This window comes from Suncus etruscus, chromosome 9, assembly GCF_024139225.1.
Source record: "Suncus etruscus isolate mSunEtr1 chromosome 9, mSunEtr1.pri.cur, whole genome shotgun sequence".
Lineage (NCBI taxonomy): Eukaryota > Metazoa > Chordata > Mammalia > Eulipotyphla > Soricidae > Suncus > Suncus etruscus.
This window is the reverse complement of record NC_064856.1, coordinates 5,452,776-5,475,465: the sequence shown is the minus strand read 5'-3', so window position 1 is coordinate 5,475,465 and position 22,690 is coordinate 5,452,776. Positions and strand designations below refer to the sequence as shown.

General features: G+C 42.7%; 1 protein-coding gene across 1 annotated transcript in view; it reads right to left on the bottom strand.

Annotated features, from left to right (window-relative positions):
- Window positions 1-4,334: 4,334 nt before the first annotated feature.
- Window positions 4,335-22,690, bottom strand: part of FERMT1 (FERM domain containing kindlin 1) — a 40,230-nt gene continuing 21,874 nt past the window's right edge. Inside the window, exons 8-14 of the mRNA XM_049779204.1 lie at window positions 22,512-22,561; window positions 16,109-16,233; window positions 13,800-13,906; window positions 11,154-11,375; window positions 9,345-9,469; window positions 7,216-7,357; window positions 4,335-4,508 (exon numbers count right to left, since the gene is read on the bottom strand). Of these exons, the coding sequence (XP_049635161.1) occupies window positions 4,335-4,508; window positions 7,216-7,357; window positions 9,345-9,469; window positions 11,154-11,375; window positions 13,800-13,906; window positions 16,109-16,233; window positions 22,512-22,561 (945 nt within the window). The remainder of the gene's footprint in view (window positions 4,509-7,215; window positions 7,358-9,344; window positions 9,470-11,153; window positions 11,376-13,799; window positions 13,907-16,108; window positions 16,234-22,511; window positions 22,562-22,690) is intronic.

The following is a 22,690-nucleotide window of genomic DNA, read 5'->3' as shown; positions in this document are numbered from 1 at the left end:
AGGACATTCAGATAGGAAAGGAAGAAGGCAAGCTCTCATGGTTTGTAGATGGCATGATACTCTATTTAGAAAGCCTAAAGTCTCTACCATTAAGTTTCTAGAAACAGTAGATTCATAAGGCAAAGTGGCAGGATACAAAATTAACATGCAAAAATCAATGGTCTTTTTGTACACCAAATGCTAGAGAAGAAGTGTCCATTAAATAAAACCCATTTACATTAGTGCCACAGAAGCTCAAATACTTTGGAGTCAACTTAACTCAAGAAGTGATGGACTACTTCAAAAAATGAAAGAGGACACAAAAAAATGGAGACACATACCCTGCTCATGGATTGGGAGGATTAACATAATTAAAATGCCAATGCTCCCCCTAAGCATTGTACAGATTTAAGGCAATCCCTCTAAGGATACCCATGACATTCTTCGAAGAAGTGGATCAAACACTCCTGAAATGGATCTGGAACAATAAACACCCATGAATAGCTAGAGCAAACCATGGGAAAGGAATATGGGAGGCATCATTTTCCCCAACTTTAAATTGTATTACAAAGCTGTGATCATTAAAACAGCAGGTATCAGTATACAGACAGACCTTCAGATCAGTAAAATAGACTTCAGTATTCAGAGAATGCTTCCCAGACTTACAATCAATTAATCTTCGATAAAGGGGCAAGAAATGCAAAATGGAGCAAGGAAAACCTCTTCAACAAGTGGTGTTGGGCCAACTGGCAAACTACTTGCAAAAAAAGCCAACTCAGACTTCCACCTAACACTATGCCTAAAGATAAAATCGAAATGGTTTAAAGACCTGGATAGAAGACTTAAAACCATAAGGTTTATAAAACAACACATAGGTAAAACTCTTCATGATATTGAGGCTACCGGGATCTTCAAGGAAGAAACAGCACTCTCCAAACAAGTGGACGCAGAGATAAACAGATGGGATCATATTTAGCTGAGAAGCTTCTGCACCTCAAAGAAAATAGTGCCTAGGATATAAAAGCCACCCACAAAATGGGAGAAACTCTTCACCCTATACCTATCCGATAAGGGGCTACTCTAAAATATATACAAATTACTAACAGAACTTAACAAGAAAAATACATCTAACCCCTTTAAAAAATGGGGAGGATAAATGAACAATTTCTCAAAGAAGAAATACACATGGCCAAAAGGCACAGAAAAAAAGTGCTCCACATCACTAATCATCAGGGAGATGCAAATCAAAACAATGAGATACCATCTCATGCAATAGAGACTGGCACACATCCCAGAGAACAAAAACACTCAGTGCTGGCAGGAATGTGGGGAGAAAGGAACTCTCATTCACTGCTGATGGGAATGTCGGCTAGTCCAGTCTTTATAGAAAACACTATGGAGATTCCTCAAAAACATGGAAATTGAGCTCTCCTAAGATCCAGCTATAATGCTCCTAGGGATATACCCTAGGAACACAAAAGTGCAATATAAAAATACCTTCCCTACACCTATATTGATTGAGGTGCTATTTGCAATAGCCAGAATGTGGAAACAACCAAGATGCCCTTCAACACGTGAGTGGCTAAAGAAACTGTGGTACATATACACATTGGAATATTACACAGTGGTCATGAGAGATGAGTCCTGAAATTTTCCTATACTTGGATGCACAGGAAAACTATTATGCTGAGTGAAATAAGTCAGAGGGAGAGAGAGACACACACACACAGAATAGACTCACTCATGTATGGGTTTTAAGAAAACTAAAAGACATTATTGTAATAATACCCAGAGATGAGGGCCGGAAGGACCAGCTCATGATATGAAACTGACCACAAAGAGTGGTTAGTGCAGTTAGAGAAGTTGTTGCAAGTCAGCCCCTGAAGAGGTTGCCTGATGGAGGGATGGAGGATGAGACCTTTCCCCTCCAGCTCGAAGCATGTGTCTGCCACCCTGTCTAGCCGACGGTTCTGAGGTGAAATGGTGGATAAACAGCTCGCAGACAGTCAGGCTTGTGGAAATATTAGCTTTATTCGATGGACAAAACTGAAGTCCAAAGACTCAGCATAAGTTTCAGCCAAAAGCCTCTCACCTTCCACAGACCCTTGTTTTTATCCCCCAGAATCAGGTACCACCCAATGGTGGGATCAGATACCACCCAATGGTGGAAGCAGAATCAGGTACTACCCTAGGGTGGGGCAGAATGCCAGGTCACACCCTAGGGTAGGGCACAATCACCGATCAGGGTAGGGTCAGTAACATAATAATCCCCTAAAATATTTACATACACAACACATGACCTGCTTTATTATTGCCCCAGTTTCATTAATTAAAATTTTCATTATAGAATTTAAATAACCTTTGTCCCTATGTAAATAAATGAAACAAACCAAAAGATCACAAATTCCTTAAAATGTCTACCACCTGTAAAGAGCTAAGGAAGAGGGTCGAGTGTTTATAAACGTGGAAGAGATGTGACACTTCATACAGCTATAATGTGACTGTAAGGACCATGTTTTTAAGTTAGGGGTGTGAAATAATGGAGCCTAGGACTACAAAGAAATGACTAACATCGAGTCAACCCTGAGAGAGAGAGGTGAGAGAAAGGAAATGAGTGTGTGTGTGTGTGTGTGTGTGTGTGTGTGTGTGTACTCATCAACACTCCTTCCTAAAGAGTTGTTTCCAGAATAGCTTCAGGCTGGCACTGGGGGTGGTGGTAGGGTCGTGGAGGTCCCCATCCAGGGCTGTGTTTATGGGGTTCCTGACAAGCTACTTTATCAACAGGTTTTTTGTAAAAGAGCCAACAGTTGATGTTGATGTATTGGGACGTGAAGGATAGTCCCAGAGGTCTGTATCCTAGAAAAGCCTCGAAAAGGAAGAAAAGCCTTAGTCTTCTGGCTGCATAAGCTTTGTAGAACATTTGTAAAACCTTAATGAAACATCTTCTGTTTCCCAAAGGCTTGTGTTTTTGTCCCCCAACCCCCCAATCCCTCACCCCTCCCACCTAGAAGTGCTCAAGGCTTACCCTTAGTTTTCTATTTAAGAGTTATTCCTGGCCTAGTTTAGGGAACCATATGGATTGCTGGAGATGGAACCCAGATTGGCTGGGTGCTGTGCTATCCTCCAATCCCTTTGCATTGCTTCCTGTGATGTTCAAACCTTTCCTCCTGAGGCTGATAAACCCGAATGGACAGTAATCCCTGGGCAGATGTTGATGACTGCACATGTGGTCTCAAGGCAGGGAATCCATAAAAGAGCAGAACAACAACAACAAAGTTTATGGTGTGTGTGTGTGTGTGTGTGTGTGTGTGTGTGTGTGTGTGTGTGTGACACCAGTGGTGCTCAGGTTTTACTTCTGGCTCTGTACTCAAGGGACCATGTGCCGTCTTGGGGATTGAACTGGCTGGCCATGTACAAGGCATGTACGCCTTAACTCTTGTACTAGCTCTCTAGTCCCAGTGATCAGCTTTATATTTACAAAGCCCAGGAAAAGACTTGGTTTTATTTGTTGTGAGATTTGTTTTGGTGCTAGAGATCAAGCCCAAGAACTCATCCATGCAAGGCAAATGCTCTTTTCCTTATTCCCCTCTCCTCACTCCCACAGAAAAGACCATGGAAGCCCAGAAGGAAGCTACAGACCTTGAATGTGGCCATTTCAGAAGATTGTGCTGCCTCCCTCTGTTTAGTGGAGGCCTCGACGATGAGATGAAGTTTTATTTATTTATTTTTTATGAATAGATCTGTCCTCCCTGACCAACCTCAGGAGAAGTTGGGAGATGTGGAGTTGAGTGCAGGGCTCAACTGTGGCACCCACATAACATAGTCAAGGCATGCCAGGTTGGCGAGGAAGCTCAGAAACGAAATGTGTACAGTAACATGAGGAGACCAATGTCCAGAGCTAAAGACCAGGGGTCAGCTTGAGAGATGTCACCTGGGGTGGGTGAGCCTTTGCACACTTCATTGCCAACTGAGACTGGATAAACCCACTTCTGCCCTCCCCCATGACCTCTGAGGACTTCAGCATGTGCTGGGGACAGCTATGTGCAGAGCTGAAGGCTGTTCTTCCGACCCACCGAGTTGCAAGAGTAAGCGCTGTCTTTGCCTATTCCTCTCCAGGCCTGACCCACAGAGCATAGATCTGGCACAGGGTAGATGCAGCCGTGACAAGTCCTGGGTGGTCGGTCTCGGAGGGCTAATCCTTCCCCACCTGACAGCCAAAGCCCCAGGACCTCGAGGGTGGGGTGCTGTCCAGCAGAGTAAGGCCACAAGGAAGGTCCCGGGAATGCTTGGAGGCAGAGGCAAGCCAGGCACAAGAGGTGGCCCAGGTGGGTTGGCCCCAGGCCTGCTAGGCTACATCACTCCTGGCCCCCTGTCAACTTGTGGAACAGGTCTTCATCCAGGGTTTCGTTCTGGTCCTTGGAGCGAGTGGACAGGAAAATGTAGCCCCCGATGTACTCATGAACGACCTTGCAGTCGGCGCTCAGGCAGGTGAAGGCGATGGACACGTTCTGGTCGAACTCGATCGCCACCTGCAAGGTGCAGCAAGGCTGGGCTCAGCTGCTTGAGCAGGTGCCAGAACCTCGACCACCCCCTACCCACAAATGCTCACACCAATCACCCACGCCCACGGACTCCACTCTCTCAGCCCCCCTTTTGTGGCACGGTTGTACCCCCGCATCTGTCAAAACATCTCAATTCTTTTTTTTTTTTTTGGTTCACACCCGGTGACGCTCAGGGGTTACTCCTGGCTATGCGCTCAGAAGTCGCTCCTGGCTTGGGGGACCATATGGGACGCCGGGGGATCGAACCGCGGTCCGTCCAAGGCTAGCGCAGGTAAGGCAGGCACCTTACCTCCAGCGCCACCGCCCGGCCCCAACATCTCAATTCTTATATATTTTACTTATTGTGTGTGTGTGTGTGTGTGTGTGTGTGTTTGGTGTGTGTGGGGCACATCTGGGGTGCTCCTAGTACAGCAATCACACTCCTGGCAAGCTCAGGAACACATGGGGTGCCAGGGATCGAACTCAGGGATCGAACTTGGTTGCCCAAGTGCCAGGCAAGCACACTACCCACTGTACTACCTATCATCATTCTGGCCCCGACCTTCTGTTTGGTTTAGATTCCCTATATTCTATCCTAGTCAAGTGACAAGGTGTTTTGCAAAATTTAAATGGACAATAAAAAGCCTGTCTCAGATTTCTTACAGTCATAACCCATTTACCTTTTCCAGATAAACTTATACATTTTTAGGGGGTTTGTTTTGTTTTGGGGCCATCTTTTTTTTTTTTTTTTTTTTTTTTTGGTTTTTGGGTCATACCCAGCATCCCTCAGGTATTACTCCTGGCTCTGAGCTCAGAAATCATTCCTGGCATGTTCGGGGGACTGTATGGAATGCTGGGATTCGAACCATGTTCTTCCTGGTTCGGCTGCATGCAAGGTAAATGCCCCACCACTGTGCTGTCTTTCCAGCCCTTGGGGCCACGTTTAACTCTTGGCTTGGAGAAGGTAGTGTGGGGAGCAGGGCATCCTGTAGTGCCAGACTGAACCCTGATCTATCACATGTAAAGCCTGTGCTCCACCCCGTAGATCTATGGATATCTCTGGCCATGAAAGTTATAAACTCTGAAGTTTAAAAAGGAGCTGACCTCATTGGTTCTCAGACATACTACGTGCTGGAATCACCTGTGCATTTCAAAAATGAGTGAGAGGGAGACCAACCAGATAGAGAGTTAGAGGGGTAAGGCACTTGCCTTTGCAGTTAATTTAATGGCGTTTGTATTATCCTTGGCACCACATGCCTATGGTTCTCTGAACACAGAATCATGTCTGATCTCTGAGCACAGAGCCAGGATAAAGCCCCAAGCACCTTTGGGTGTGGATCCTCACCAAACACCAAAGTGATGTGCAGTCTCACTCCCAGAGATTCGGAATTAATTGGCCCCCATGGGGATATTTAAAGCTCTCTGGGTGGCCTTAACATAGATCTCAGACCTTTATTCTACCACAGAGTCCTCAAGTGATTAAGAGGATTGAGGGGAATTCACAGCTCCATGGCCATCCCTGCCATGGAGGGCTTTCTACAGAGGGAAGTAAGCAAGGTCCTAAGGAGCCTTCAAAGGGGTGGGAGACAGAGCCCACGGGGATGAAACAAAATCCTGAAAATGGGAGGCCTGAGTTAGATCCCCTATATCATATAGTTTCCCTGTTTGGAGCAGAGTTGGAAGTCACCCCCCTGAACTTCGCTGGGGGGGGGGGGGGCCTCCAAACACCAACACAAAGCACCTGTAAATCCTTTAGATTGTTCCAGGATGTATTTGAGCATTTGCCAGCCTTTTCATACTTGTGGATCAGCACTTGTCCTATATACTGGTCCACAGACCCTAAGTTGGAACCAAGGCAATAGACAGACCAATGGTTTCTGACCTTTCTACTGCTGCAGACCAGCACCATGGACATGTGGGTGAAGAATGATGTTAGATAGAGTCTTAGACTTAACTCAGATGGAGATGATGGGGGGTGCCAGGAGCTTCTCAAACCAAGGTTTGAGCTTTTTTTCCCCCCTGCCTCCCCTTGGCCCTGCACTTGCCACTACAGTGTTGTCCCTTTGGGAATGGAAGTAGCCCCAGGGGGCTGGGTCTCTTGAGCCCCAGTGGGTTAGAAGTCTTAGCAGTCAATTAAAGGTGGGCTCTTTAGTCACATTGCCTCTCAGGAACTGTCTGCTTAATAATTAGGAGTCTCTGTTTGGGAAAATCCTATGTTGGTTTAAGGAAATGAATTGCTCACTAATTTCAGTGTCTGTCTCTCAAGTCTGGAGACGAAGCTGAATTGTGGGGTGAACTTAGAACCACTTGGCCTATACTTGTCAGGAAACTGCCCAGGACAGTAGGTAGATATTTTAGCAATTACAACCTACTTTCTTTTTGGTTTCTTTCTTTTTTTTTTTTCTTTTTTGGTTTTTGGGTCATACCTGGCAACGCTCAGGGTTTACTCCTGGCTCTGAGCTCAGAAATCACCCCTGGCAGGCTCAGGGGACAATATGAGATGCCTGGATTAGAATCACCATCCGTCCTGGGTTGGCCGCTTGCCACACAAATGCCCTACCACTGTGCTATCTCTCCGGTCTCTTGGTTTCCTACTTCTAAAGTTAAGAGCATCTTTTTAATATCAGAAAACTGCAATGCTATGGAAGCTGCATTTATTTATAGACTCAACAATCACCCCAACCATTCACTTTACCTGCCGGATTTCCCAATTTACATTCCACTGCTTCATGTTTGTGAATCTCCATGTTGTAATTGGAACCCCTGTGACGACGTCGATTCTAATCAACCTGTTATATGAAACTCCTAGAATGTCATCTTTCTTGCTTCCTTTAAATCTAAAAGGTAAAAAACAAAGATTAATTAAAAGAGTGACTGCTGGGGGAGGGGGGTGTGCTCAGAGGCAGAAACCATGCCTTGAATGTGTGAGAGCCTGGCTTTGCATCCCAGAACTGTAAAATAACCAAAAACAGAATAGAAGAAGACTCTGATTCCTATAATATAACGTTCATTCATCATTGCTGATATGTGTTGTTATGGGGCCAAAACCTGGTGATGGGGGGACTACTCCTAGCTCAAGGACTGTTGCCAAAATTTTCTAATGAAACCCATTTTTTTTGGTCTGTTTTGGGGCCATACCTGGGAATGCTTAGGGCTTACTCCTGGCTCTACATTCAGGCATCACTATGAAGACTAACTGGGGTCCGAAGGATCAAACTCAGGTCAATTGTGTATGAGGCAAGTATTCTACCTGCTGTACTATCTTTCTGGCTCCTAGAACCAAATATTTGAAAAACATTATAATGTCCTGCCTTTGGCTAGGTTGCAAGGCTGTTGGCGTTATGAACTGAAGTCTGGAGGATTCTTTTTTTGGGGGTGGCACACCCAGTGACACTCAGGGTTACTCCTGGTTCTGCACTCAGAAATCGCTCCTGGCTTGGGGGACCAAATGGGATGCCAGGGGATCAAACCACAGTCTATCCTAGGTCAGCGTGTGCAAGACAAAAGCCCTATTGCTGTGCTACCACTCTGGCCCCTCTGGAGAATTCTTTCTTTTTTTTTTTTTTTTTTTTTTTTTGGTTTTTGGGCCACACCCAGTAACACTCAGGGGTTACTCCTGGCTATGTGCTCAGAAGTTGCTCCTGGCTCGGGGGACCATATGGGACACCGGGGGATCGAACCGCGGTCCGTCCAAGGCTAGCGCAGGCAAGGCAGGCACCTTACCTTTAGCGCCACCGCCCGGCCCCGGATTCTTTCTTTTTTTTTTTTTTTTTTTTTTTTTTTTTTTTTTTTTTGGTTTTTGGGTCACACCCAGCAGCAGTCAGGGGTTACTCCTGGCTTCATGCTCAGAAATCGCTCCTGGCCGGCTCGGGGGACCATATGGGACGCCGGGATTCGAACCGATGACCTTCTGCATGAAAGGCAAACGCCTTACCCTCCATGCTATCTCTCCGGCCCATTCTTTCTTTTTTTTTTTTTTTTTTAAATACTTTATTTGAACACCATGGTTTACAAAGTTGTTCATGATATAGTTGTTTCTGGCTTTCAAAGTTCCAACACCAGTGTAACATTCCCTTCACCATTGTTCCCTGTTTCCCAACTACACCTAAGACTACTCTTGGCAGAAACATTAATTTACTATATATTGCTTATTATAACTAAAGGGTAATAGAATTATCAAAAATACTTTAGTAACAGAAAAATTGTGAAATTTGTTATATATCACAAAAGGGTCATTAAATGATAGTCTGAAGATTTACTAAGCTGTTTGCTTCTAGCTGAGAATTTAGTGTTGTTCTATTTGTGGAGCTTAAGTGACTTCTGTGCTACCTTCACATCTAATTTGATATACTCCTATTGCAGTATTGAGGAATTTGTGTTGAGGAATTTAGATAGGTGGCATAGACTCTAGGTATTCCAGGATCTGTGGAGCTCAGCCAATGAGTTTAATCTGGAGGATTCTTTATTTATTTATTTATTTTTTGTTTGGTTGGTTTTGGGCCATACCCGGTGATGCTCAGGGGTTATTCCTGACTATGTGCTCAGAAATGACTACTGGCTTGGGGGACCATATGGAACGCCTGGGGATCAAACCGCAGTCCGGCCTACGGTAGTGTGTGCAAGGCAAATGCCCTACTGCTGGGCCATCACTCTGGCCCCAAATCTGGAGGATTCTTAAACAAACCTAGGGTGTTGGGTCCTTCATGAAAGGTGTGTGTTTTAAAATAAAAAGGATTTTACATTCTAGATGAAATGAGAAGAAACTGAGCCCCAAGAAAAGGTGCTTTCCATGGAATGGACAGAGAGAGGTAACATTTTCATCACCTGACGAGGTAGTAGGTGAGGCCAAATTCAGGTAGAGACTGCCACGCCTGGATGAATCGCAACTTGGCTTCCACCAGCGGCATCTGGGCCACGTTCTGGTGGGCTTCAAGAATCCGGGCTGCGAGCTACAGAAATAAGAAATAATCAACGCTCCTTAGTAGGGAATTTGCTGTGTTAAGTTTGCTCCTTGACTGGTTATCGATGGAGCCTCCAAGAGCTCCCAGAATGAGAAATTGATTCCCATCCCCCTATCCCCTTGGAGGGGAAGAGATCTTGGTAATATTAATCCATGGCAAATAATCCAAACCAACAGGAGGGTAAAAGGGCAAGAAGGTCAGATGCAGAGTCCTTTGTCAGCCTACCACCACTCCAAAAAACTAGAGCCAGCTAATAAACTCCCAAAAGACCCCGAGCACCTCCCTCCCAAACTATTTATTAGGCTCTCAATAGCGACCGCACCTAGAAAGTCATTGGTGGGACAACAGACAGAGATAATAATCTTAATGGAAATGCTTTCATATATAACAGGGATTGCTTGACCATAATCATTTTCTGAGCTCAGAACCCCATTGAGGACAAGAAATGCCAGGCTCTATTGCAATTCTACAGAGCTGACTCACATACATTATTTAGTCATCATCCATTTATTTATTTATTTATTTATTTATTTATTTATTTATTTATTTATTTATTTATTTATTTATTTATTTATTTAGGCTTTTGGGCCACATCCGGCGGTGCTCAGGGGTTACTCCTGGCTGTCTGCTCAGAAACAGCTCCTGGCAGGCACGGGGGACCATATGGGACACCGGGATTCAAACCAACCACCTTTGGTCCTGGATGGGCTGCTTGCAAGGCAAACACGGCTGTGCTATCTCTCCGGGCCCTATTATTTATTTGTTTGTTTGTTTGTTTATTTATTTTGGTTTTTGGGTCACACCCGGCAGCGCTCAGGGGTTAGTCCTGCCTCTATGCTCAGAAATCCCTCCTAGCAGGCTCGGGGGACCATATGGGATGCCGGGATTTGAACCACCGACCTACTGCATGAAAGGCAAATGCCTTACCTCCATGCTATCTCTCCAGCCCCCATCCTTTTATTTTTTAAATAACATTTATTTTCCTCTCACTACCATGGCAATATACTTCCTTCTCTTACTATATAATGCAAATGGAGAGAAGCAGGACCAAGAACAGCCAACCCAGAAGCTTCTAAGATTTATGAGGAAGGAGAGTTAGTGGTTCTATATTTTAGGGGTCCACGGAGTTTTAACCTTACAAAGTGTAATTAAAAATGTTAATATCTGAGAATATTTTTTGTTTCACTTCAATTAAATAAAATATGAGAATGTTGCCATGTTTAGGTGGCAGAACGCTCACCCTTAACCTCACCAACAATAATATCACCTCTTTTTTCAATTGTCCACTCTCTCCCTAAGCTGATTTTTTATGATGACCTTACAGAATTTCATAACCCTTTACTAGAGAATGTCTCATTGAGCTGGCTTTATGACTTCATTACTGATTATCCATTGTATTTCAGAAAGCATTTGAATTTAATAATCACCTCCGACAAGATTAGCAGTAGGGGCTGGAGAGAGAGCACAGCGGTAGGGCATTTTCCTTGCATGTGGCCGAATCGGGAGGGACCTGGTTCTATTCCTGGCATCCCATATGATCTCCCAGCCTGCCAGGGGCGATTTCTGAGTGTAGAGCCAGAAGTAACCTCTATGCGCCACTGAGTGTGGCCCAAAAACCAACCAACCAACCAATCAATCAATCAAGTTAAAAAAAAAAAAAGATTAGCAGTACCTGTTTAGACTTGTGTTTTTTGGCACACCGAGGTGACACAAAGCATTCTGGGTTCATGTCCAGGTTTTCGAGACTAGACGTCACCTGAGAAGTTGAGTTCCGGTTTTTCATCTTTAGAAAGGAGAGAATGTTGAGGACCTCTGGCTGGTAGGAGCTGTCTGCCATGGTTTTTCCCTTTGATGCCAAGATACACGCAGCCATCCACTGGGCATATTGATCCTCCTGCAATAAACAGCAGAGGATAGAGAAGCCAGTCAAAAGCACAGTCACTCTAGAGGGAGGAAAATAGAAGTTGGGCTTTCACCTCTATGAAAGTAAATCATCACATTCCTTCAGTAGGGAACATGAACATGGCATACATTCCGAGCAGGTATTAACTACCTAATTTAATAACCAACAAAAGTTCTGAGTTCTGTGTGGATTTTCCAGGTGCTAAGATGCTGAATAGGAAAATATGCTTTGACAAATTCTGTGCAGAGAACTTTGCATTTAAAGATCCACCAAGGGGTCTGAAAGATAATATAGCATGTAGGTTTTTGGGCCACACATGGTGATGCTCAGAAGTCACTCTTGGCTCTGCACTCAGGAATTATTCTTGGATTTTCTTTGGAGATTACATGGGATGCCAGGGATTGAACTCTGGTTGGTGTCATGCAAAGCAAATGCTCTACCTACTATACTATTGTTTGGAACCAATAATGGGTTGCCTTGCATACAGATGATCCAGGTTTCGTTCCTGGCACCCCAAACAGTTCCCTAAGTCTTATCAAGAATGATCCTTGGGAAGAGCCAGGGATGAAAACACAAAGGGGTGTCATGGACACAGACAGGGTAAACTCCTAAACATCACTCCTGATACATATTTCCATTCTTATAGCATATCTATTCTCTATGACAGCAGAAAATGATGGAATATCTCATTTTGTTTCTCCCAGGCTCATTTTTATATATATGCTGGTTTTCACAGTAGGAAATGAGGTACACTGATGGGATCTGATCCAGGCAGGATAGCTTCTATTATTCTTTATGACTGTGTTTATCATTTTATTTTTGTTTTTTGGTTGTACCCAGTTGTGTTCAGGGCTTACTCCTAAGTCTGTACTGAGGGATTACCCTTGGGAGACTTGAGGATTCATATGTGGTTGAAGGAATGGATCAGCAGCATGCAAGGCAAGCATCTTATACATTGTATTATCTCTCACCAGGTCCTTCAGTCTATCTTTTAACTGAGGGAGTGAAGCTGAGAGCATGCAATGGAAAAATAGAATTACAGAAAGAGGGATGGAATGGTACAACAGTGGTAAGGCATTGACCTTGCATGTGGCTGACCCAGGATGGACACGGATTCGATCCCTGGCTTCCTATATGGACCTTGTAGCCTGCCAGAAGTGATTTTTGAGAGCAGAACCAAGAGTAACCCTATGCACCTCCAGGTGTGGCTCCTCAAAACCAAAACAAACAAAAATGAATTACAATCAAGAACAGATGTGCCACACTGAATAACTGGCCTGGATTCCTTTGCTTACTTTTTGTTTGTTTGTTTTGGCCACACCCAGTGATGCTCAGGGAAACTTTTGGCTATGCACTCAGAAATCACTACTGGCTTGGGGGACCATATGGGATGCCAGAGGATCGAACTGTGGTCTTCCCTAGGTCAGTCGTGTGCAAGGCAAACACCCTACCACTAAGCCACTGCTCTGAGGCCCCCATCAATTTTTAATCTTTGTATACCCATACCATTGCTATGGAGTTATACAGTACCTCCAAGCAGAGCATCATTTCCTCTCTTTTGCTTCTTGGTCCAAGCATAGGACTCACTTTGGTCAATGGAACGTGGATGGAAATGCAGGTGAGGCGATTGCAAGCCACAGCCTGAGGAGCTCGTATATGTTTTCAATCTCCCTTCCCCCACTCATTTATTGAGGACCCAGATGGCCTTACAATGAGCTTATTCTACCTCAAGTAGCCAAGCCTGGTTAAACCTATGGCTTGAAGCAGATCAATCTGGCCAATCATCAATCAACCTTGCTGAGTTATATACTTTCCTATAGAAACAGTGTTTGTGACTCTATGTCATTGGGTTTTTTGTGCTTTTTTTTTTGTAATGGAACAATATCTGTTTTTTTTGTTTTGTTTTGTTTTGTTTTGTTTTGTTTTTGGTTTTTGGGCCACACCCGTTTGACGCTCAGGGGTTACTCCTGGCTATGCGCTCAGAAATCGCCCCTGGCTTAGGGGGGACCATATGGGACGCCGGGGGATCGAACCGCGGTCCGTCCTATGCTAGCGCTTGCAAGGCAGACACCTTACCTCCAGCGCCACCTACCCGGCCCCCATAATGGAACAATATCTGATTGATACACTACTAATCTAATTTAAGAAAGAAATTTAGGGTTATTTATTTATTTTGACTTTTGGGTCACACCCAGCGGTGCTTAGGGGTTCCTCCTGACTCTGTGCTCAGAAATCGCTCCTGGCAGGCTCAGGGGACCATATGGAATGCCAGCATTTTAACTACCATCTGTCCTGGATTGGCTGCACGCAAGGCAAACACCCTACCACTGTGCTATCACTCTGGCCCCTATTTAGGGTTATTTTTTCCCTCAAGATTACTAAGTGGGGAGACAATTTTTTTGTGATTTTACTTACGTGATCACATCTCAGATAAACTTCATTCATACCATCAGCAACAGGGATTAATAATTTGATTCCAAATTTTCTCCCTGATACATTCACATCTGGCACAACTTCACAGCCTGAAAGAGAACAGGCAGCTAAAACTGTGTTCTGAAAACTGTTACCCATATATCAGATATGCCTACAAAGACTTTGAACTTAAATCCCTCATATTTATATTTAGTTCTCTCTCTCTCTCTCTTTTTTTTTGTTTTTGTTTTTATTTCTGGGTCACACCCGGCAGCGCTCAGGGATTACTCCTGGCTCTATGCCTAGAAATCGTCCCTAGCAGGCACGAGGGACCAAATGGGATGCTGGGATTCAAACCACCATCCTTCTGAATGGAAGGCAGATGCCTTATCTCCAGGCTATCCTCTCTGGCCCCATATTTAGTTCTCTTATGAAAGATAAAAAAGTGAGGGGTCAGAGAGATAACATGGAGGTAGGGCATTTGCCTTGCATGCAAAAGGAAGGTGGTTCAAATCCCAGCATCCCATATGGTTCCCCGAGCCTGCCAGGAGCAATTTCTGAGCATAGTGCCAGGAGTAACCCTTGAACGCTGCCAGGTATGACCCAAAAACCAAAATAAATAAATAAATTAATAAAGGAGTGAGTTGATAATATTAATTAAAAGATAACTAGGTAAAACCTATGAACAATGAACTTGTATAGAATGAATAATTGTTTTATTAATTTTCTAAGATGTATCTTCAATTAAGTTGGCTTTTCAGGGGCCGGAGAGATAGCATGGAATTAATGCATTTGCCTTGCATGCAGAAGGTTGGTGGTTCGAATCCCAGCATCCCATATGGTCCCCCGAGCCTGCTAGGAGCGATTTCTGAGCATAGAGCCACGAATAACCCCTGAGTGCTCCCGGGTGTGACCCCATCCCCCCCAAAGTTGGCTTTTCAGGTTGATTTGGCTGCTTACTCATAAGAATGATTATGAATGTTAACTTGAAAACAAATAAAAGTATGCTGAAACTAGAGGATACTCCACATCAGCCCAACATAGATGAAAGAAATGCATAGAATCCACAATCTTTAAATATAAGAACCTGATACCAACAATAGCTAAGTGTGAAAAAGTTTCACCAGGACCATGGAGAATGACTTGGGTTGGACAGACTGGTATGCCGGAACCTAGAATCGGTCTTATGCAATAAACTTCTGGGGTGAAGCCTTCTTGTAATCAGGCCAAAGATTTTTTTCTGTTTTCCCCATATTTTTCTGGGCCTACGCAAACAATGGTGATTGCCACTATCATACCTTTACTATATATTTTTTACTCTTATCCTTTAAGAAAAAAACCAACAATATAATGAACTTAAAAACAAATAACTATAGTAGAATGCCTGTCTCGAATACAGGCAGGGGATGAGAAGGGGGGGAAGGAGGAATGTTACATTGGTGAAGGGGGTGTGTTCTGTTTGTGACTGTAACCCAATTATGATCATGTTACTTAAATAAAAAATATATTAAAAAAAGGAAACAAATAAAAGCAGAGGCAATTCTCTGATTAATACAATGATAAGGGAATTTGATATACTGGTCAATGAAATGCTTCCATTTCATTAACCAGAGTTGCTTTCATAAATAAATACATGTGCTAAAGCAGGACTGAATTAAACATAACTTCTGAGAGTGAAGAGATAGTACAAGAAGTAGGAGGGAAAAAAAAGAAGTAGAGAAATTGGGGTCGAAGCGGTGGCACAGGCTGTAGGGCATTTGTCTTGCATGTGCTAACCTAGGGTGAACCATGGTTTGATCCCCAGGCATCCCATATGGTCCCCCAAGCCAGGAGCAATTTCTGAGCATAGTCAGGAGTAATCCCTGAGCATCACCGGGTGTGGCCCCCCCCCAAAACAAACAAAAATTCTAAAAGAGAAATAGGGAAATTATCCTGCAGATCACTGACCTCACTTATGTCTGTCCAAGAACAGCCAGTGGTCACTTGTAAAAACAGAGCCAGAAGTAGCTCCTGAACACTGGTAGAGATGGCCCCCAAATCCCAATCACAACCACAACAGTGACAAAAACATTACTAACTGTTTCAATATGCAGATAGATTTTCAGAATCTTATCAGGCCTTGTGTATTGTACTCATGATACCAATTACCACCACTCCATAAACTTCAAGTGACTGGGGAGGAAGGATTGAGGAGTTTGTGTATTAATGTTAGTAATTTACAGAGTTTCCTTTGGAGTGAATCTTGATGTGGAACATTTGTGTTTGGCCAAGGTAAGCCACGGAAGCCATGACAAATTGTAGGATCCCCTTACCTCTAAGATTTAGTCTTTCTATGGGTTCTCCTTGCTCAAGTTCCTTATTTTTAAAGTAGGCAATGGATGTATCTTTAAAGACAAACCAATATTGTTTGAAGGCTTTTAACATTAGCTTCTTTGGCCTGTGAATGAAAGTATAGGATTTAAACAACGATTCCAAAATGTAGAAACCATCACATGTTTCAAGTAGATTATTAGGTTCTATAGCAGTGTTCTTCATTCACTGGCACCCATTTGCAGACTTGTTCATGCATGTAGCAAATACAGCATAAGGCTGCAGACCAGAAGTTTTCAAAGTTTCTATACTTGTGAACTGGCATAGGTCAGAGGACAGGTAGTTAAAATCTTTGGTTTTATAGGCTCTCAAAAATCAATCCTTCCTTCCTTCCTTCCTTCCTTCCTTCCTTCCTTCCTTCCTTCCTTCCTTCCTTCCTTCCTTCCTTCCTTCCTTCTTTCGTTAAAATCTTTGGTTTTATAGGCTCTCAGAAATCCTTCCTTCCTTCCTTCCTTCCTTCCTTCCTTCCTTCCTTCCTTCCTTCCTTCCTTCCTTCCTTCCTTCCTTCTTTCGTTAAAATCTTTGGTTTTATAGGCTCTCAGAAATCCTTCCTTCCTTCCTTCCTTCCTTCCTTCCTTCCTTCCTTCCTTCCTTCCTTCCTTCCTTCCTTCCTTCCTTCCTTCCTTCCTTCCTTCCTTCCTTCGTTAAAATCTTTGGTTTTATAGGCTCTCAGAAATCCTTCCTTCCTTCCTTCCTTCCTTCCTTCCTTCCTTCCTTCCTTCCTTCCTTCCTTCCTTCCTTCCTTCCTTCCTTCCTTCCTTCCTTCCTTCCTTCCTCTCTTCCTCCTCCTTTTTTTTTCTTTCTGGTTTTTGGTTTTTGGGTCACACCCGGCAGCGCTCGGGGGTTACTCCTGGCTCTATACTCAGAAATTGCTCCTGGCAGGCTCGGGGGACCATATGGGATGCCAGGATTTGAACCACCGTGCTTCAGCATGCAAGGCAAATGCACTACGTCCATGCTATCTCTCTGGTCCCTTCCTCCTTCTTTTCTTCCTTCCTTCCTTCCTTCCTTCCTTCCTTCCTTCCTTCCTTCCTTCCTTCCTTCCTTCCTTCCTTTCTTTTTTTTTTTTTTTTTTTAGTTTTTGGGCCACACCCGGCATTACTCAGGGGTTACTTCTGGCTATCTGCTCAGAAATAGCTCCTGGCAGGCACAGGGGACCATATGGGACACCGGGATTCGAACCAACCACCTTTGGTCCTGGATCAGCTGCTTGCAAGGCAAACACCTCTGTGCTATCCCTCTTTCTTTTCTTTTCTTTTCTTTTCTTTTCTTTTCTTTTCTTTTCTTTCCTTTCCTTCCTTCCTTCCTTCCTTCCTTCCTTCCTTCCTTCCTTCCTTCCTTCCTTCCTTCCTTCCTTCCTTCCTTCCTTCCTTCCTTTCTTTCTATTAAGACACTAATTTCTAGATTTCTGAAGTTATTCATAGTTGAGTTTTAGGCATACAATGCACTAGCACCAATTCCACAGTCGTTGTCAACTTCCTTCAACTAATATTTTTCTTCTATTTCCATACAAGGATTATAATCCTAGACATCAGAATGTGGCTCAGCAGTGAAATATGCTTTCCATAGTGAGGCTAGGCCTTGATCCCTTATATTACACCCAAAGAGCTCCTAAAACTTGACAGTCTTTATTCATGGTCACCATCCCTTTGTGCAGTGGATTTATAATTCATTTGTAAGTTGGTCCCTCCTTCATTTCTGCTTTCTAGAATCTCAGTCCCCATTTATATCCATTTATTGGAATCAGAATCAGTGATTCCATATCAGTGCATTTACAATGATTATTTTAAAGTTAATTGATGCTTAAAATATTTTTGGTTTTCCCAAATGTTGCCCAGGAAGTCCAGAGGCCTCGTCAGTGATTCTTGGCCAACCAGGCTCATGGTTCAATGCAAGGGACTAGGATATGATACTGTTCAGCTACTGCAGTGTTGCGACTACCTGGTTATTTTGATGGTGCTGGGAGGGTGTCCAGGACTGCACTGCACTGAGCAATGCTCAGGGACAATGTGGTGCCAGAAATAGAACCTGGTTTGAGTGCATGATAGACAATGCTATACTATCTCCTGGCCCCCAATTCTTCTGTTTCTATTTTACCCAACATGAAGACATACTATAGAAAGACTGCAGTTTGTTTTAGAGTAAATGTAGTCAGATGCATTAAATCAGTTACTGGAAACTGAGGTTCACTGTAAGTAAGTCAGTAGATTTTATTTAGGAAAATAAAGTATAGGGAAAAATGCAAACATCCAAAGACTAAATTGATATACTTCTACTGAGAAGAAAAAGAAGTCCAGGGAAATAAACTGTCTTTTTAAGGTGACCTACCCATGAGCAACACACTCTATTCTCCAACCTTCCACCTCTTTCCTTCCCCCTTCACTTTCTTCCAGAAACAATAAATACACTATCTATAGGCATTTGGTAATAAAGGACTCACTGGTCAAATACAAGGAAAGTTTTGTGATTTGAAATAATTCTACTAAAGTGATGTGGATAATGACAGAATATCATCCTCTTTAACAAGACCATCTCTAGGAATAAAATTACCATCATGTGGCCTGTGAAGAGTTGGATTTATTTTAAACATCAACTATGGCATTTTGATTTCTTTATAGAATAATTATTCATAATTTTTGTCACCTTGAAGTATATATAATGTATAATTTTTATATTATATACATTTAAATGTATAATTTATATACATTATAATTTATAATTCTAAAATTTTAAAATGTATAATTTATTTTATACATATGTATAATTTTTGTTTACAGTACTATTAATATGTTTTTCATGGACATAATTCCAATACCACACCTGTCATCAATGTATTCATCTTCTTCCCTCATCCTCCCAATTGGCAATGTCCTCTGGTTTAACCTCTTTGGAAAACAATTATTTATCATTTATAAAGATTTTCAGGCTTCTAGGGTAGTCCTCAGGGTCCTTGAGATTGCTACTGGATCACTCGGCCAACAGGGCTAGTCAGTTCCTCGCCCCAGTAATGTGGCATCAGCTTAGAGGTGCTTAGGGCCTTCAAGGATAAGCCTGTTTGTTCTTTGACAGCTATATGATGCTGGAGTTCAAACTTGGGGCCTTATGCATACAAGATATGCATTTTGACACCTGAGTAGTGTCTCCAGCCCCTATAAAGATTATTTCCAGGGATCTAGAGAAATAACTTAACAGGCTAACTACATAGTTTGCACGTGGGAGGCCTGGGTTCAAGTCCCAGCATCACATAGGTTTGTGAGCAACCCTGGAGCACAGTAAAGGACACTGTTTGGCAAAGGTCAAATCCAAATGGATTAAAGACCTTGCTATCATATCTAAAACCATAGGTATATGAACACATAGGTAAACACTTCATGACACTGAGACTAACGGCATCTTCAACGAGGAAACATCATTGCCAAAACAAGTGAAGCAGAGATAAATAAATGGAACTATATTAAGCTGAGAACCTTCTGCATCTCAAAGAAAATAGTGATTAGAACACAAAAGCTACCCACAAAATGGGAGAAACTATTCTCCCAATACCCATCAGATAAGGAGCTAATATCTGAGATATCCAAGGTACCAACAGAACTTAAGAAAAAAACATTTAACCGCATTAAAAAATAGGGAGAAGAAATGAACAGAAATTCCTCAAAAAAGAAATACAAATGGCCAAAAGGTACACGAAAAATGCTCCACATCACTAATCAAATCAAAACAACAATGAGGTACCATCTCATGCCACAGAGACTGGCACACATCACAAAGAACAATGGGGCCGGAGAGATGGCATGGAGGTAAGGCGTTTGCCTTTCATGCAGAAGGTCATCAGTTTGAATCCAGCATCCCATATGGTCCCCCATGCCTGCCAGGAGCAATTTCTGAGCATGGAGCCAGGAGTTTCCCCTGAGCACTGCCGGGTGTGACCCAAAAACCACACAAAAAAAGCAAAACATCACAAGAACAAGAACAATCTGTGCTGGTGGGGATGTGGAGATAAAGGAACCCTTATTCACAGCTGGTGGGGATGCCATCTAGTTCAGCCTTTACAGAAAACAATATGTAAATTCCTCAAAAAACTGGAAATCAAACTCCTATATGATCCAGCTATACCACGTTTAGGGATATACCCTAGGAACACAAAAATGCAATACACAAATGCCTTCCTCACATATTCATTACAGTTCTATTTACAATAGCCAGAATCTGGAAACAACTCAGATGCCCAACAACAGGTGAGTGACTAAAGAAACTATAGTACATATGTACAATGGAATACTATGCAGCTGTCAGAAAATGAAGTCATGAAATTTTCCTATACATGGATGGACATTGAAACCATTATGCTGAATGAAATAAGTCAAAGGGAGAGATATAGAATAATCTCACTCATCTATGGGATTTAAATAAAATAAAAGATATTATTGTAATAATACCCTGGATAATAGAGATGAGGGCTGGAAGGACCTGCCTGTGATATGAAGCTTACCACAAAGAGTGGTGAGAAGTTAGAGAAATAATTACACTAACAACTATCATGACAATAGTAGTGAGTGAAGAAAGTAGAATGCTTGTCTTGAATACAGGCAGGGAGTGAAGAAGGAGGGAGATGGGGGCATTGGTGGTGAAAAGTTGTGCTGGTGAAGGGCGGTGTTTTTGGTTTTTATAACTGAAACCCAACCGCAAACCTGTTTAGAATCATGATGCTCAAATAAATATATTAAAAAAAATAGTGCTTGGGCACCATGGGTGTGTCCCCTTCCCCACAAAAGAACTATTTGTGGATTTATATTATTACATTTCCCCTATTTTTCTTTTTGACTATAATAGTATAATGTTACATTTATTATTGTAACAGAGTGAAACTAACAGCCTTATTGTCCCAGCTATATTCTCTAATCTTACCTGAAAACCAACCAATAAAATCCAGTAGACACCCAGTGACCAGTACTGTTATCTTTGGGAGCTTGTTTCTGGTTTTTTAATTCAATCATTGTTCATGCTTTCTGAGTTTTTCTCTGCACCATGGACTATCAAAAGCAACCGTGTTTCTTTTTAAGTCGACCGACCCAGCCAAGTGTCTGATTGTTAGAAAAGTCAACAAACTATAAAGTGATTTAAGCAGCTAATAGAACTTCAAAGAAGCCTTATTCCTTTCATCATAACACAACTTGGCACTGTGACAGTTCTTTCTTTCTATTAAAAAGAAAAAAACCTCCCTGCCTTTTAATAGTTTCAGACTGACTTCAGTTAAGTGCACTAGAAATACTTTAACAAGGAAAGGTAGATAAACTCAGATGACTACTCTTTAAGCTTACGATCAAAGTACAAGAGACATGGGTGCTCCATTTTGGCATATTCATTCATTACTAATGATGAACCCACTCTTCCTTCCTTCCTTCCTTCCTTCCTTCCTTCCTTCCTTCCTTCCTTCCTTCCTTCCTTCCTTCCTTCCTTCCTTCCTTCCCTCCCTCCCTCCCTCCCTCCCTCCCTCCCTCCCTCCCTCCCTCCCTCCCTCCCTCCCTCCCTTCCTTCCTTCCTTCCTTCCATGGCTGTGCTCAGATATTACTCCCATCTCTGTGCTCAGAGATTATTCCTGGGAACCAAGTGTGGTGCCATTAGGAACTGAATCTTGGTTAGCAGCATCCAAGGCAAGCACCTTAAACTCTCTACAATCATCTCTTCAACCCCACTTTTATTTTTCTTTTGGCCATACCTGGTGATCCTCATGGCTTTTTGGTCAGGGATCACTCCTGGTGAACTAGAGGGACCATATGGGGCCCTGGGGATTGAACTAGGGTCAGCTGTATTCAAGACAAATGCCCTACCCACTGTACTATAACTCCAGTCACTCAACTCCATTTCTTCAACACAGGCTATGACCCAGATACTTGCTAAATAAATGCTTCACGTATATTATATAATTTTATCCTTTCAGCCAACTGAATAGGAGGTACTGTATTTTTCACGCTATAAGTCGCACCTGATCATAAGATGCACATAGTTTTTTAGATGTTCTCCTCCCCTGCACTCAGGTTTCAGCTCTAGGCAGCATTTGCTCCATAAGATGCACTTTTGGGGGAAAAAGTGTGTCTTATGATATGAAAATTAAATATATATCCATTTAGTAGATTAGGAAGTTGAAGTTCAAAAACATAAGAATCGAAGGTCAACCAACACGTGTGTTCCATGGTGCTAGGATTTGACTCATTGTCTGACCTCAAAGCACATACTCCACTTTTTAACCACGAATGTGTCTAATGGATGAACAGTTGCAACTCCTGGACTCTTTTTACCTGCAAGATTTGGTTATTAGTGACCCTTTCCCCCATCAGGGTGACTTACCTAAATAATCTGAGATTATCTGCAAGTTTAGGAATATCAGTAATGTCCTCCTGAGGGAAAAAAAGACATAATATTTCATAAACAGTTAAGCACAGGTATAGCTGACAGTGTATCTGCACTGTTCAAATTGTTGCCATCTATGACAGGAAGTTGATTACATCTAAAATTATTAATTAAAT